Source organism: Rhinoraja longicauda, chromosome 36 (assembly GCF_053455715.1).
Source record: "Rhinoraja longicauda isolate Sanriku21f chromosome 36, sRhiLon1.1, whole genome shotgun sequence".
Lineage (NCBI taxonomy): Eukaryota > Metazoa > Chordata > Chondrichthyes > Rajiformes > Arhynchobatidae > Rhinoraja > Rhinoraja longicauda.
Window position 1 is genome coordinate 5,778,906 of NC_135988.1, and position 17,978 is coordinate 5,796,883.

General features: G+C 49.2%; 1 protein-coding gene across 3 annotated transcripts in view; it reads right to left on the bottom strand.

The window, feature by feature from the left end:
- The window catches only part of LOC144610170 (zinc finger matrin-type protein 4-like), a 183,541-nt gene that overhangs the window by 156,068 nt on the left and 9,495 nt on the right, over positions 1 to 17,978 (bottom strand). For all 3 annotated transcript variants that reach the window (XM_078428722.1, XM_078428721.1, XM_078428720.1), the window contains exon 2: positions 4,660 to 4,764. In XM_078428722.1, the coding sequence (XP_078284848.1) occupies positions 4,660 to 4,764 (105 nt within the window). The remainder of the gene's footprint in view (positions 1 to 4,659; positions 4,765 to 17,978) is intronic.

Sequence of the window (17,978 nt, forward strand, 5' to 3'; positions counted from 1 at the left end):
AGGCCGCCGACTCCACGATGTTAGGCCGTAGCGCGAACGGAGATACGACACGGTAAAGGTCGCATCTCCGTTGAGGAGGAGATTTGAAAAAAAGGTTTCCCCCAACCCCCCCCACCACCCCCCTACATACACAGAGTTAAAAATAAAACAAAACGTACATTTAACAACGACAATGACAAAAAAACAAAAACAAAAAACCGGAGAGACTGCCGGTGAGCCGCAGCTGCAGAACACAGCCACGCCCCCATCAATTGATTGATTGATTGAAAGATGCGGCATAGATCCAGGCCCTACGGCCCACCGAGTCCATGCCGACCATCGATCACCTGTGGAATTGGACGGTAGCCTAGCTTACAGACGGACCATTCAGAAGCCGGATAACAGTGGGGACGAAGCTGTTCCTGCCGTTGCGCGCGTTCAAGCTTCTGGATCTTCTGCCAGACGGGAGTGGGGAGAAGATGGATTGGCGAGGTTGGGACATAGAAACATAGAACATAGGTGCAGGAGGAGGCCATTTGGCCCTTTGAGCCAGCACCGCCACTCATTGTGATCATGGCTGATCATCTACAATCAGTAACCCGTGCCTGCCTTCTCTCCATATCCCTTGATTCCACCAGCCCTAGAGCTCTATCCAACTCTCTTTTAAATTCATCCAGTGAATTGGCCTCCACTGCCCTCTGTGGCAGAGAATTCCACAAATTCACAACTCTCTGGGTGAAAAAGTTTCTTCTCACCTCAGTTTTAAATGGCCTCTCCTTTATTCTGAGACTGTGGCCCCATGGTTCTGGACTCCCCCAACATTGGGAAATTTTTTCCTGCATCTAGCTTGTCCAGTCCTTTTATAATTTTATACGTCTCTATAAGATCCCCTCTCATCCTTTTAAACTCCATTGAATACAAGCGCAGTCTTTCCAATCTTTCCTCATATGACAGTCCCGCCATCCCGGGGATTAACCTCATGAACCTACGCTGCACTGCCTCAATAGCAGGGACGTCCTTCCTCAAATTAAGAGACCAAAACTGCACACAATGCTCCAGGTGTGGTCTCACCAGGGCCCTGTACAACTGCAGAAGGACTTCTTTGCTCCTGTGTTTGATTATGTTGGCTGCTTTTGCAAAGCAGCGTGAAGTGAAGACGGAGGCAATGGTGGGGAGTCTGGTCTGTGTGATGGACTGGGCTACATCTGGTGTGAGAAAGGGTAGTGATTGAACCCAATCATGCTGACCATTCACCATTATGTCTGTGCAGGAGAAATATTTCCTAAGTACATAAGTGATAGGAGCAGAATTAGGCCATTCGGCCCATCAAGTCTACTCCGCCATTCAATCATGGCTGATCTATCTCTCCCTCGTAAGCCCATTCTCCAGCCTTCTCCCCATAACCCCTGACACCCGCACTAATCAAGAATCTATCTACCTCTGCTTTGAAAAGATGCAATGATTTGGCCTCCACATCCTCCTACGGCAATGAATTGCACAGATTCACCACCCTCTGACTAAATAAATTCCTCCTAAAGGAACATCCTATAATTCTGAGGCTATGATGACTTCTGGTCCTATGCTCTCCCACTAGTGGAAACATCCTCTCCGCATCCACTCTATCCATTGGCTTGGCCTCCACAGCCTTCTGTGGCAAAGAATTCCACATTGTATAAGCTTGAAGGTCCTGTTGACTAGAGCTCCTGTCGACTGGATCTCTGTTGCTACTGCAGAGCCTCAGGGGGTTTGCTTGTTGCAAATCGCAACTGAAAGAATGAGGACAGTTTCGTCTTTGGTCTGCTGGGACAAAATCTTTTGGAAAAAGTCAGCCCTTCTTCCTCAGAGGCCAGCAGGGACTGATTGAGTGGGACACTAATTGGCCGTGATGAGTCCGTAGGTTTGTTACACATCCCGAGCTCACTGCTTCTGCCGTCCAGAGTCATAAACTCAGGCTGACCTCGTGACAAAGACCGCGTCACAGAAGTCCACAATTGTGCAAAGTGACCATGGAGAGGTCCAGTGCACAACACATACAAGCCCGAGACAGACCTACCGTTCATTTGAACCCAGTGTAGAGGAACCAAAAAAACAGACAACGTAGGTATAAGGCAAAGATTTAATCGGAACCTGAGGGGCAACCTTTTCTCACACATGGTTCAGGTATAATGAAATGAGCTGCCAGAGGTGGAGAGACACAGTTGGCAGTGGTGCAGTGGTAGAGTTGCTGCCGTACAGTGCCTGGAACCCTGGTTCGATCCTGACAGGTGCTGCCTGTATGGCGTTTGTACGTTCTCCCCGTGACCTGCCTGGGCTTTCTCTGGGATTTCCGGTTTCCTCCCACTCTCCAAAGACGTACATGTTTGTAGGCTAATTGGCTTTGGTAAAATTGCAAATTCTTCCCGGTGTGTGTAGGATTGCGGTCGTGTGCGGGGATCGCCGGACGGCGCGGACTCGGTGGGCCGAAGGGCCTGTTTCCCTGCTGTATCTCTAAACTAAACAATGGCTGAGAGAGGATGGGGAGTTGTTGGCAGGGTAGAGAGTGTTGGACGTCTGAGGTTGTGAGTGAACAAAGTGAATTCAAGAAGAGAGGGCAGGCAAACCTTCCACTGCTGTTATCAGGCAACTGAACCGTCCTCTCACCAACTAGACATCGGTCCTGACCTCCCATCTATCTCTATGGAGACCTGCAAACTAACTTTAATCAGACTTTACTGGATTTTATCTTGCACTAAACGATATACCCTTTAACAAGTATTGTACCCTTTATCATGTATTGTATTACCACTGATTGAATAGCATGCAACAAAAAGCTTTTCACTGTACCTTGCTACACGTAACAATAGTAAACCAAACTAAACTAACGTGACTGGTCCCAAAGCAATGGAAATGAAAGTGTGGGAAGGAACTGCAGATAGACACAAAGTGCTGGAGTAACTCAGCATTTCAGGCAGCATCTCTGGAGAGAAGGAATGGGTGGTGTTTCGGAACACGAGTGATGGATTCAACATTTCTGACAAGCTCAACCCTGAGCAGCAAGCCATTATGTTGAGCAGAAATATTCAAAGCTGATAGCAACTTATTTTCAACCTCTTGCCAGCAAAATATGATTTGCAATGTAACCAGAAGACGTGCGAAATGAAATCAAATTTAAATCATAAACGGCAGATGCTGGAGATCAAAAACAATAACAGAAAATGCTGGAAGCCAGACACATCAAATACCCGAGACATCGGCACGGTGGTGCAGCGGTAGAGCTGACGCCTCACAGCGCCAGAGACCCGGGTTCGATCCTCACCATGGGTGCTTGTCTGTACGGAGTTTGTACGTTATATCCCCGTGACAATAGACAATAGGTGCAGGAGGAGGTCATTCGGTCCTTCGAGCCAGCACCGCCATTCAATGTGATCATGGCTGATCATTCTCAATCAGTACCCCGTTCCTGCCTTCTCCCCATACCCACTGACTCCGCTATCCTTAAGAGCTCTATCCAGCTCTCTCTTGAATGCATTCGGAGAATTGGCCTCCACTGCCTTCTGAGGCAGAGAATTCCACAGATTCACAACTCTCTGACTGAAAAAGTTTTTCCTCATCTCCGTTCTAAATGGCCTACCCCTTATTCTTAAACTGTGGCCCCTTGTTCTGGACTCCCCCAACATTGGGAACATGTTTTCTGCCTCTAACGTGTCCAACCCCTTAATAATCTTATACGTTTCGATAAGATCCCCTCTCATCCTTCTAAATTCCAGTGTATACAAACCTAGTCGCTCCAGTCTTTCAACATATGACAGTCCCGCCATTCCGGGAATTAACCTAGTAAACCTATGCTGCACGCCCTCAATAGCACAGTGACCTGCGTGGGTTTTCTCCGAGATCTTCGCTTTCCTCCCACACTCCAAAGACGCACAGGTTGGCAGGTTAATTGGCTTGGTATGATTGTAATATTGTTGCTGGTGTGTGTAGGATTGGGTTAGTATGCGGGGATCGTGGTCGGTGTGGACTTGGTGGGCCGAAGGGCCTGTTTCCACGCTGTATCTCTAAAGTAAACTAAACATCACCTCACGTTCTCTCTCCACAGGTACTGCCTGACCTGCTGAGTGTCTAGTTTAATTTAGTTTCGTTTAGAGATATAAAGTGGAAACAGGCCTTTTGGCCCTCTGGGTCCTTGCCGAGCAACACGATCACCCCATTCACTAGCACTATCCTACACACTAGGGATAATTTACCCAGCCACTTAACCGACAAACCTGTACGTCTTTGGAGTGTGGGAGGAAACCGGAGCACCCGGAGGAAACCCACGCGGTCACGGGGAGAACGGACAAACTCTGTACAGACCGAAGGCGTCAAAAAATGCTGGAGTAACTCAGCGGGTCAGGCAGCATCCCAGGAGAAAAGGAATGGGTGACGTTTCGGGGTCGAGACCCTTCTTCAGATGCCTCTCCTGAGATGCTGCCTGACCCGCTGAATTACTCCAGCATTTCGTGATATCTTCGATCTGTACCAGCACCTGCAGTTATTTCCCTACACAACTCCGTACAGACAGCACCCGTGGTCAGGGTAGTACCTGGGTCTCTGGCGCTGTGTGGCAGCAACTCCACCGCGGCGCCTCCGTGTGGCCATGCCACCTGGAGTTTGCTGCAGTTTCTGCCGCGGAACGTATGATATTGCGAGTCAGAATATTACCTCATAATGCGCCACTCGCTGCGACTCGGAGATCAGCTGGGCGCTGCAGACCTTGCAGTAGGTGTCTGTGAACAGATCCTGATCCACAGAGCCCGCAGACTTCATCTGTGCAAGGAAAAAGACAGAGGAGGTGAGCAAGGTTGGCAACTGGCGGAAAGAAACATAGAAAATGGGTGCAGGAGGAGGCCATTCGGCCCTTCGAGCCTGCACCGCCATTCAATATGATCATGGCTGATCATCCAACTCAGTATCCCGTACCTGCCTTCTCTCCATACCCCCTGATCCCTTTAGCCACAAGGGCCACATCTAACTCCCTCTCTCCAATGAACTGGCCTCAACTACCTTCTGTGGCAGAGAATTCCACAGATTCGCCACTCTCTGTGTGAAAAAATACTTTCTCATCTCGGTCCTAAAAGACTTCCCCCTTATCCTTAAACTGTGAGCCCTTGTTCTGGACTTCCCCAACATCGGGAACAATCTTCCTGCATCTAGCCTGTCCAACCCCTGAAGAATTTTGTAAGTTTCTATAAGATCCCCCCTCAATCTTCTAAATTCCAGCGAGTACAAGCCGAGTCTATAGGACAAAGATAGGACAAAGTGCTGGAGTAACTCAGTGGGTCAGGCAGCATCTCTGGAGAACATGGATCGGTGACATTTCACAGAGTGCTGGAGTAACTCAGCGGGTCAGGCAGCATTTCTGGAGAACATGGATAGGTGACAATTCACAGAGTGCTGGAGTAACTCAGCGGGTCAGGCAGCATCTCTGGAGAACATGGATAGGTGGCGTTTCACAGAGTGCTGGAGTAACTCAACGGGTCAGGCAGTATCTCTGGAGAACATGGATAGGTGACTTTTCTGGTCAGGACCCTTCTTCAGGCTGATTGTAGATGAGGGAGGAACTGGAAGCAAGAAAGGACTAGGACGTATCAGGGCCGGCAACAGATGACCCTGGAGAGGCAGCTTCCCTGATAGGCCTATTGTTGGTGAGGGAGGTGTGATCCCAAGGGCAATATATTGTTGTGATGAGTGAGGCAAGTTTTAACAGGAACCTGAGGGGCAGCGTTATCACTCAGAGGGTAGTGGATATATGGAAAGAGCTGCGAGGCGAGGTAATGGAGACAGGTACTATGACCTTTAAAAGGTGTAAAAGACACTTGGACAGGTACATGGATAGAAACAGTTTAGAGGGATATGGGGTAAACGCAGGCAGGCGGGACTAGCTCAGATAGGCTAGGCATCTTGGTCAGCATGGACAAGTTGGGCCGAAGGGCCTGTTTCTGTGCTGCGTGGCTCCTTGACAATTGGGGACAGATAATAAAGACCAGCCTTATAGACAATAGGTGCAGGAGGAGGCCATTCGGCCCTTCGAGCCAGCACCGCCATTCAATGTGATCATGGCTGATCATTCTCAATCAGTACCCCGTTCCTGCCTTCTCCCCATACCCCCTGACTCCGCTATCCTTAAGAGCTCTATCCAGCTCTCTCTTGAATGCATTCTGAGAATTGGCCCCCACTGCCTTCTGAGGCAGAGAATTCCACAAATTCACAACTCTCTGACTGAAAAAAAAAATCCTCATCTCTGTTCTAAATGGCCTACCCCTTATTCTTAAACTGTGGCCCCTTGTTCTTGACTCCCCCAACATTGGGAACATGTTTCCTGCCTCTAACGTGTCCAACCCCTTAATAATCTTATACGTTTCGATAAGATCCCCTCTCATCCTTCTAAATTCCAGTGTATACAAGCCTAGTCGCTCCAGTCTTTCAACATATGACAGTCCCGCCATTCCGGGAATGAACCTAGTAAACCTACGCTGCACGCCCTCAATAGAAAGAATATCCTTCCTCAAATTTGGAGACCAAAACTGCACACAGTACTCCAGGTGCGGTCTCACTAGGGCCCTGTACAACTGCACACAGTACTCCAGGTGCGGTCTCACTAGGGCCCTGTACAACTGTACACAGTACTCCAGGTGCGGTCTCACTAGGGCCCTGTACAACTGCACACAGTACTCCAGGTGCGGTCTCACTAGGGCCCTGTACAACTGTACACAGTACTCCAGGTGCGGTCTCACTAGGGCCCTGTACAACTGCACACAGTACTCCAGGTGCGGTCTCACTAGGGCCCTGTACAACTGTACACAGTACTCCAGGTGCGGTCTCACTAGGGCCCTGTACAACTGCAGAAAGACCCTTCTTCAGCCTGATGCTGCCTGTTCCGCTGGGCTACTCCAGCACTTTGTGTCTATCTTCGGTTTAAACCAGCATCTGCAGTTCCTTCCTGCACATCTATACACTGTAAATGGATGGGTTGTAATCATGTGTTGTCTTTCTACTGACCGGTTAGCAGGCAACAAGAAAGTTTTTCACTGCACCTCGGAAGTGGCGGCGCCCAACGGCTGTGGCTCGCTAGCAGCCTGTTCGTCTTTTTTCCTTTTTTTTTTTGTTGTGTGTCGGTGTTGGGATGGTTTTTGTATTTTTTTGGTTGTGTATGTGTGGGGGGTGGTGGTGTGGGTGGGAGGGGTGGTGGTGTGGGTGGGGGGGTGGTGGGGAGGTGGGGGAAACTTTTCTCTTTTAGGTCTCTTCCTCACGGCGCGGGGTGCGGCTCGGCCGTGGGGCCTAACATCGCCCGGTGCGGCTCGGCCGCTGGACTTTACATCGCCCGGTGCGGCTTGGCCGCTGGACTTTACATCGCCCGGTGCGGCTTGGCCGCTGGACTTTACATCGCCCGGTGCGGCTTGGCCGCTGGACTTAACAGTGCCCGGTGCGGCTCGGCCGCGGGGCTTAACATCGCCCGGTGCGGCTCGGCCGCGGGACTTTTCATCGCCCGGTGCGGCTTAGCCGCGGGACTTTACATCGCTGGTGCGGCTCGGCCGCTGGACTTAACAGTGCCTGGTGCAGCTCGGCCGCGGGGCTTAACATTGCCCGGTGCGGCTCGGCCGCTGGACTTTACATCGCCCGGTGCAGCTCGGCCGCGGGACTTTTCATCGCTGGTGCGGCTCGGCCGCGGGACTTAACATCGCCCGGTGCGGCTCGGCCGCGGGACTTTTCATCGCTGGTGCAGCTCGGCCACGGGACTTGGCTGCGCAAGGCTTGGTCGCGGGGCCTTCCATCGCCCGGCTCGGCCACGAGACGTTTCAGCGCCCGGTGCGACTCGGCCGCGGGGACTTCCATCTCCTTGCGGGGACTGTGCGGGTCGGTCGGGGACGAGCTGTCTGTCCGTGGGCGTGGGGAAGAGAGTGGAAGTTTTGTTGCCTCCATCACAGTGAGGGGGTGTTTGGAGTCACTGTGATGGACGTTTGTGTTGGGGTCATGTGTCTTGTGTTCTTTTTTGTATGACTGCTATGTAGTTTCGTTCGGTACCTTGGTACCGAATGACAAATAAAGCTCTGTTATACTGTTATACTGTTATACACGTGACAACAAAAGAAACTAAAGTAAAACAGTCGATCTTGCACTTGAGCCTGCTGCCAATGGCTCTGTGCAGACTAGTGATATTGAGTGCAGACTCAAAAATAGAGCGTTTCATAATGCAAGGATCTGGAGAAAAAAAAAACTAATGAGCTGTGAGATCGACTAAAAAACCCGTCAGCCTTGCCAAAATCCATGGAGACCTGAACCGATTGCAGAAACAAAGAAATACAGATGCTGGTTAAAACCAAAGGGAGACGCACCAGGTGCTAAAGCAACTCAGCGGGTCAGGCAGCGTCCCTGGTGAACAAAATGATATGGGACGTTTCCGGTCCGTCCAAAGCATCGCCCATCCTTTTTCACCAGAGATGCTGTCTGACCCGCTGAGTTATTCCAGCATTTTAGACAATAGGTGCAGGAGTAGGCCGTTCGGCCCTTCGCTTGAGACATGGACTGTATTGGGGTGGCACGGTGGTGCAGTGAGGGTGGAACAATGGCGAAGAGGTAGAGTTGCCGCCTTACAGCACCAGAGACCCCAGGTCCGATCCCGACTACTGTTTTATAACGGAGTTTGCGCGCTTTCCCCGTGACCGTTGTTACAGAATCCGGATTCCTCCTGCACTCCAAAGACGTACAGATTTGTAGTTCAATTGGCTTTGGTAAAATTATGAATTGTCCCTCGTGTATGTGGGATAGACAATAGACAATAGGTGCAGGAGGAGGCCATTCAACCCTTTGAGCCAGCACCGCCTTTCAATGTGATCATGGCTGATCATTCTCAATCAGTACCCCGTTCCTGCCTTCTCCCCATACCCCCTGACTCCGCTATCCTTAAGAGCTCTATCTAGCTCTCTCTTGAATGCATTCAGAGAATTGGCCTCCACTGCCTTCTGAGGCAGAGAATTCCACAGATTCACAACTCTCTGACTGAAAAAGTTTTTCCTCCATCTCTGTTCTAAATGGCCTGCCCCTTTTTCTTAAACTGTGGCCCCTGGTTCTGGACTCCCCCAACACTGGGAACATGTTTCCTGCCTCTAACGTGTCCAACCCCTTAATAATCTTATACGTTTCGATGAGATCCCCTCTCATCCTTCTAAATTCCAGTGTATACAAGCCTAGTCGCTCCAGTCTTTCAACATATGACAGTCCCGCCATTCCGGGAATTAACCTAGTATACCTACGCTGCACACCCTCAATAGCAAGAATAACAAAAGCGTTAGTGTGTGTGTGGGGATCGCTGGTTGGTGATCGGCGCGGACTCGGTAATCGCGCTGTATCCAAGCTAAACTAAAGGAGAGGGAAGTGGTGTTTGTTGAAAACTGAGAAGCCCAGTAACTACATCCTGACAGACCACAAAACTTTTCATGTGGTTTCGGGCCACAGCCTAACAACATCTTCTCATGGGCCATAAGGATATCCTGTTAGTGAGTCACAAATCCAAATGCCAAACACAAATTGGAGGAACAGCTCCTCATGTTTCGCTTGAGCAGCTTACAACCCAGGGGTATGAACATTGATTTCTCTAACTTCAAGTCACCCTTGCATCCCCACTCTCCCCGTCCCTCCCCCACCCTAGTCATTCTACTAGTTTCACTGTCGTCCTGGTGAGTTTCATTATCTGTAACTCGTTTTCACCGAGCCCACAGCTAAAAATGGCCAGTTTCCTTTATCATCATTACTTTTTTTTGCATATCTTTCATTCATTTGTTCTATACCTTTCTACATCACCGTCTGTATCTCTCGTTTCCCTCTCCCCCGACTCTCGGTCTGAAGAAGGGTCTCGACGCGAAACGTCACCTGTTCCTTTTCACCAGAGATGCTGTCTTACTCCAGCTTTCTGTGTCTATCTTTGGTTCAAACCAGCAGCTGCAGTTTCTTCCTAAACATAATCAAAGACTTGTCCCACTTCTTCTCCCCGCACCCATCTGGCAGAAGACACAGAAGCTTGAAACCACCAGGCCTAGGAACAGCTTATCCCCCTCTGTGATCAGGCTTCTGAACAGTCCTTCCATACGCTAGGGTACTGTCCGATTCACCTCTGATCCTTGGCACATAGAAACATAGACATAGAAACATAGAAAATAGGTGCAGGAGTAGGCCATTCGAGCCTGCACCGCCATTCAATATGATCATGGCTGATCATCCAGCTCAGTAACCTATACCTGCCTTCTCTCCATACCCCCTGATCCCTTTAGCCATAAGGGCCACATCTAACTCCCTCTTAAATATAGCCAATGAACTGGCCTCAACTACCTTCTGTGGCAGAGAATTCCACAGACTCACCACTCTCTGTGTGAAGAAATGTTTTCTCATCTCGGTCCTAAAAGACTTCCCCCTTATCCTTAAGCTGTGACCCCTGGTTCTGGACTTCCCCAACAATCTTCCCGCATCTAGCCTCTCCAACCTTAAGAATTTTATATGTTTCAATAAGATCTCCCCTCAGTCTTCTAAATTCCAGCGAGTACAAGCCTAGTCTATCCAGTCTTTCTTCATATGAAAGTCCTGCCATCCCAGGGATCGATCCGGTGAACCTTCTCTGTACTCCCTCTAAGGCTAGAATGTCTGACATATAGGATTTTGTCACTTCTGCACGACAATGCTGGGAAATACTGTAAATTCTGCACTCTTTGCTCGATATATTGAGTTTGACTTGATTGTATTTGTGTACAGTATTATCTGATCTGATTGGATTGTACCTTGGTGCAGGTGACAATAATAAACCGAGACAAACTTAGAAAAATGAGGGGGGGGATTTCATTCAAACGCATCAAATAGTGAGCGGCCTGGATAGAGTGGATGTTGAGAGGATCTTTCCACCATGGGAAAGTCCAGGACCAGAGGGCACAGCCTCAGAACAAAAGGATATACGTGGGCGGCACGGTAGCGCAGCGGTAGAGTTGCTGCTTTACAGCGAATGCAGCGCCGGAGACTCAGGTTCGATCCTGACTACGGGTGCTGCACTGTAAGGAGTTTGTACGTTCTCCCCGTGAGCTGCGTGGGTTTTCTCCGAGATCTTCGGTTTCCTCCAACACTCCAAAGACGTACAGGTATGTAGGTTAATTGGCTGGGTAAATGTAAAAATTGTCCCTAGTGGGTGTAGGATAGTGTTAATGTACGGGGATCGCTGGGCGGCACGGACTTGGAGGGCCGAAAAGGCCTGTTTCCGGCTGTATATATATGATATGATATGATGATATACCTTCAGAAAGGAGATGAGGAGGAATTTCTTTAGTCAGAGGGTGGTGAATCTGTGGAATTCATTGCCACAGACGGCTGTGGAGGCCAAGTCCGTACAGAACTTTATTGTCATTCGGTACCGAGATACCTGAATGAAATTACATTTCCAGCAGTCACAGAACACAACAAAAAAGAAAAGAACACAGGACACACGACCCCAACACAAACATCCATCACAGTGACTCCAAACACCCCCTCACTGTGATGGAAGGCAACAAAACTTCCACTCTCTTCCCCCCCACGCCCACGGACAGGCAGCTCGACCCCTACCGAGGCGACCGACACGCACAGCCCCCGCAAGGGGATGGAAGGCCCCACGGCCGAGCCGCACCGGGCGCTGAAACGGCCCGCGGCCGAGCCGCGCCGGCGATGTTAAGTCCAGCGGCCGCGCCGCGCCAGGCAGTGGATAAAATGGGAGATAGATAGGTTCTTCTTTCGTAAGGGTCTCAGGGGTTATGGGAAGAAGACAGAAGAATGGGGTTGAGAGGGAATGATAGATCAGCCATGATTGAATGGCGAAGTAGACTCACAGAGTCATAGAGTGATACAGTGTGGAAACAGGCCCTTCGGCCCGACTTGCCTATACCGGCCAACATGTCCCAGCTACACTAGTCCCTATCCATGTACCTATCTAACTGCTTCTGAAATGTTGGGATAGTCCCTGCCTCAACTACCTCCTCTGGCAAACTTAGACACAAAATGCTGGAGTAACTCAGCGGGTCAGGCAGCATCTCAGGAGAGAAGGAATGGGTGACGTTTCGGGTCGAGACCCTTCTTCAGACTGACGGGTCTCGACCTGAAATGTCACCCATTCCTTCTCTCCCGAGATGCTGCCTGACCCGCTGAGTTACTCCAGCATTTTGATTTAAACCAGCATCTGCAGTTTTTTCTCTTACCTCCTCTGGCACCTCGTTCCATACACCCACCACCCTTTGTGTGAAAAAGTTACCCCTCAGATTCCTGTTAAGTCTTTTCCCCTTCTCCTTAAACCTATGTCCTCTGGTCCTGGATTCACCTGTTCGATGGGCCGAATGGCTTAATCCTGCTCCTATAACTGATGAATTTATAAACTTAAACACAAGGGTTGGGGTCACAGATCAGAAGCTGTCTGCCCTCGGGTCAGGGCAAGGATAAGTAACATAGAAACATAGAAAATAGGTGCAGGAGTAGGCCATTCGGCCCTTCGAGCCTGCACCGCCATTCAATATGATCATGGCTGATCATCCAGCTCAGTATCCGTACCTGCCTTCTGTTGTAGGCAGTTGAGTTGAGTTGAGAACATTAGAATGAACATTTCCCCTCCCACCCGTGACCTAGCTGTCTCACTAGTCTGTTCATCTAAATTGGACTGCTTCCAACCCGTCACTCTATCCTCCCTTGCAAAGCTTGTCTCCGCTATGAAACCTGCAACCTGCCCCCTTGATCCTGCCCCCACTGCCCTTCTGAAGGATGTCATTGCAATAGCCGGACCCAGCATCCTCTCTATTATCAACAGTTCTCTGGCCACTGGCACTGTTCCAACCAGTTTCAAGCACGCGGTGGTCCAGCCCCTACTGAAAAAAACCTAACCTAGACCCCACCTTGCCGAGCAACTACAGACCCATTTCCAAACTGCCATTCCTGTCCAAAGTCTGTTTCCGGCTGTATATATATGATATGATATGATATGATATGGAACAGGATGAGAGGAGATGGCATTTTCACTTGTGCTCAAGGTTCTGTCATTTAAAATGTTCCCAGGAGACCAGTTGAATTGAAATCTCCTTGATGCCAATTTATTTACACTTAACGGCTTCCTTTAAAGCTCGCTGGGTTTGGTCACCTTGGTTCAGCCCACCGCTGAAAGAGGTTTCAGTTTTCCAGAACATCACGTTTGTATCGAAGGTAGACACAAAATGCTGGAGTAGTTCAGCGGGGTCAGGCAGCATCTCTGGAGAGAAGGAATGGGTGACATTTCTGGTCGAGACCCTTCTTCAGACTGATGTCAGGGGAGGGGGCTGGGACTATCCCAACATTTAAGAAACAGTTAGCCAGGTACATGGATAGGACAGGATTGGAGGGATACGGGCCCTAGTGAGACCGCACCTGGAGTACTGTGTGCAGTTTTGGTCTCCAAATTTGAGGAAGGATATTCTTGCTATTGAGGGCGTGCAGCGTAGGTTTACTAGGTTAATTCCCAGAATGGCGGGACTCATATGTTGAAAGACTGGAGCGACTAGGCTTGTATACACTGGAATTTAGAAGGATGAGAGGGGATCTTATCGAAACGTATAAGATTATTAAGGGGTTGGACACGTTAGAGGCAGGAAACATGTTCCCAATGTTGGGGGAGTCCAGAACCAGGGGCCACAGTTTAAGAATAAGGGGTAAGCCATTTAGAACAGAGATGAGGAAAAACTTTTTCAGTCAGAGAGTTGTGAATCTGCGGAATTCTCTGCCTCAGAGGGCAGTGGAGGCCAATTCTCTGAATACATTCAAGAGAGAGCTAAATAGAGCTCTTAAGGATAGCGGAGTCAGGGGAGAAAGCAGGAACGGGGTACTGATTGAGAATGATCAGCCATGATCACATTGAATGGCGGTGCTGGCTCGAAGGGGACGAATGGCCTACTCCTGCACCTATTGTCTATTGACCAAGCGCAGGCAGGTGGGACTTGTACAGCTGGGACATGGTGGCCGGTGTGGGCAAGTTGGGCCGAAGGGCCTGTTCCACACTGCATCACTCTATGACTCTGGATAGCGGACTACCATAGTTCACTGCATCCAGCTTGTCCCACGTCGTTTACAACTTTCTCCTTGCTGGTGAACACAATGATTACACAAAGGTAATTTAAGGCAAGTACGGTTTTAAATTCGAAGTAGATCTCTTCAACACAAAAGTGCCTGTTCAACACTAATTAACCTGCAAATGCTTCACGCCATGTGTGTAGCCTTGCGGGGGCTGGCATGGCAGAATAGCAGCTATTTAGGATCAGCAGTGTGTTGTAGAGCAGAGCGCACTACAAATCACATTTATCTTTCTTTGAACACAGAGGGTCATCAGAAGCAGCCGACCTTAGGAGTGAATCTCTTCTGATGTCCTGCACATGTTGGTTAGTTTAGTTTAGAGATACAGCGTGGAAACAGGCCCCTCGGCCCACCATGTCCACACCGACCAGCGATCCCCGCACACTAACGCTACCACACACACACACACACACACGACAGTTTTACATTTCTACCAAGGCAATTCACCTACAAACCTGTACGTCTTTGGAGTGTGGGAGGAAACCGAAGATCTTGGAGGAAACCCACGCAGGTCACGGGGAGAACGTACAATCTCTGTACAGAGAAGCACCCATAATCAGGATCGAATCTAGATCTCTGGCGCTGTAAGGCAGTAGCTCAACTGCTAAGTCACAGTGAAGGCGCATATTTAAAACATACTGCTGCAGGGACCAGGGAAAACTCTTGCTGTGATTCGCATTTTGCAGTGATGATACAAGTTAATCGAATGCCGAATGAAACCATTCAATGTTTAGTTTAGTTTAGAGACACAGCATGGAAACTGGCCCTTCGGCCCTGTTACAAGCAGGAACACATCCTAGAAAGGCACCAAGTGCTGGAGTAACTCATTGGGTCAGGCAGCACCTGTGGAGAACGTGGATCGTTGACGTTTGGGGTCTTAAGAAGAGCCCCGATCCGAAATGTCATCCATCCATGTTCTGCAGAGATGCTGCGCGACCTGCTGGGTTACTCCAGCAATTGGTGCCCTTTTTTTTTCACGTAAACTACGATACGATAGAACGCTATTTATCCCTGGAGGGATATTGGTCTGCCAACAGTCACAAAAACACGAGATACATGAAACATGAATTTAGAGTGACAAGTGGAAAACCAGGATTGTGGAGCAAATTGGGGAGGGGGGAGTCAGTCTCAGTCTCAGTCTACCCCACGACAGAAGGGGGAGGAGCTGTACAGTTTGATAGCCACGGGGAAGAAGGATCTCCTGTGGCGTTCTGTGCTGCATCTCGGTGGGACCAGTCTGTTGCTGAAGGTGCTCCTCAGATTGACCAGTGTGTCAGGGAGCGGGAGAGCTGTATTGTCCAAGATCTTTTGACAAAGAGTCTCAGACCCGAAACATTAACTGATTCCCTCTCCACAGATGCTGCCTGGCCTGCTGACTGTTTCCTGCCCTCACTGTTTTTATTTCAAATTTCCAGAATCCACAGTCTTTGATTTACAAAAGAAAAACCTATTTTCTCTTCTGCTCGTTACCATTGTTCTCTGTTTCCCCCATCATCTACTCTGTTTACATCTGACCTACTTTGGAATCTCCCAATCAATTTGTCAAGCATGCCCATTTTAAGATGTGTAAGAAACATCGGCTGGTTTTACATCGGCGAGACCAAGCGCAGGCTCGGCGATCGTTTCGCTCAACACCTACGCTCAGTCCGCCTTAACCAACCTGATCTCCCGGTGGCTGAGCACTTCAACTCCCCCTCCCACTCCCAGTCTGACCTTTCCGCCATGGGCCTCCTCCAGTGCCATAGTGAGGCCCACCGGAAATTGGAGGAACAGCACCTCATATTTCGCCTGGGCAGCTTGCAGCCCAGTGGTATGAACATTGACTTCTCCAACTTTAGATAGTTCCTCTGTCCCTCTCTTCCCCTCCCACTCCCCAGTTCTCCCTCTGTCTTCCTGTCTCCACCTATATCCTTCCTTTGTCCCGCCCCCCTGACATCAGTCTGAAGAAGGGTCTCGACCCGAAACGTCGCCCATTCCTTCTCTCCTGAGATGCTGCCTGACCTGCTGAGTTACTCCACCATTTTGTGAATAAATGTCCATTTTAAGATGCTCATCAATACTGGGAAGACCTAGCTGTCCCCCCTTTTCTTGGTGTTATATTTCGATGATGCAGCCTAGATTTAAACCAACGTACCTGTACACTGTGTTCTGCGTGATTGTCATCATGGATAGTCTTTCCAGTGACTGGATAGCAGGCAACAAAAGCTTTTCACTGTACCTCGGTGCACGTGACAGTAAACTAAACTAAACTAACTGAACACTCTGGCAAGCATTTGCCAGACGCCGGGGTTGATATTTTACACAATAGACAATAGGTGCAGGAGGAGGCCATTCGGCCCTTCGAGCCAGCACCACAATTCAATGTGATCATGGCTGATCATTCTCAATCAGTACCCCGTTCCTGCCTTCTCCCCATACCCCCTGATTCTGCTATCCTTAAGAGCTCTATCTAGTTCTCTCTTGAATGCATTCAGAGAATTGGCCTCCACTGCCCTCTGAGGCAGAGAATTCCACAGATTTACAACTCTCTGAGTGAAAAAGGTTTTTCCTCATCTCCGTTCTAAATGGCCTATCCCTTATTCTTAAACTGTGGCCCCTTGTTCTGGACATGTTTCCTGCCTCTAACGTGTCCAACCCCTTAATAATCTTATACGTTTCGATAAGATCTCCTCTCATCCTTCTAAATTCCAGTGTATACAAGCCTAGTCACTCCAGTCTTTCAACATATGACAGTCCCGCCATTCCGGGAATTAACCTAGTAAACCTACGCTGCACGCCCTCAATAGCACGAATATCCTTCCTCAAATTTGGAGACCAAAACTGCACACAGTACTCCAGGTGCGGTCTCACTAGGGCCCTGTACAACTGCAGAAGGACCTCTTTGCTCATATACTCAACTCCTCTTGGTATGAAGGCCAACATTCTATTGGCTTTCTCCACTGCCTGATCAGAGTTGCTGCTTCACAGCGCCAGAGATCCGGGTTCGATCCTGACCACGGGTACTGCCTGTACGGAGTTTGTACGTTCCCTCCCCTTCCCCCCCCCCCCCCGGGACCTGCGTGGGCTTTCTCCGGGAGTTCCGGTTTCCCCCCACACTCCAGGTTTGTAGGTTAATTGGCTTGGTATGATTGTAAATTGTCGTGTGTGTGTGTGTGTGTGTGTGTGTGTGTGTGTGTGTGTGTGTGTGTGTGTGTGTGTGTGTGTGTGTGTGTGTGTGTGTGTGTGTGTGTGTGTGTGTGTGTTTGTGTGTGTGTGTGTGCATGTGTAGGATGGTGTTAGTGTGCGGGGATCGCTGGTCGACACGAACTCAGTGGGGCGAAGGGCCTTTTTCTGCTCTGTATCTCTAAACTAAAAATGAAACTAAACAAATCTCTGCCTTCCCCTACCGAAGTGCCTGCCGACATTGCAGTACAGCTCCATTCTCAGATGTTTCTACCTCATATTCTAGGGCCAGGTACTGTTTGATTTTGTGCCAAAATACTGTGTGCTCATCAGTCATTGCAGCTCACAACTTGGCAGAACAGTGCGCTTTATCACCTGCACGTTGCTACAATGCGTTCCACGCCTTTACTACCACAGGCTTTGGCTTTCCTCACCTCTAAGCCAGTAGGGAGAGCAGCACAGCTCGGATGTACAAAACGCTCTGCTGCTTTTATAAATATTTTATTTTTGAAAAGCATATGTACAGATAGAAATAAAAGACAAATTTGTTACAAAGTTCTTACATAGCTTCAATTTTTAAATTTTTAAAGAGAGAAAATAAAAAATAAAGAAGAAAGAAAAAAAAACTATAAACTATTGGGAAGAGAGAATTAAAAAAAAAAAAAAGGTATAACTATAAAAATTAAAGGGGGTAGATTCGGGAGACAATAACCATAGTTGTGCATCCA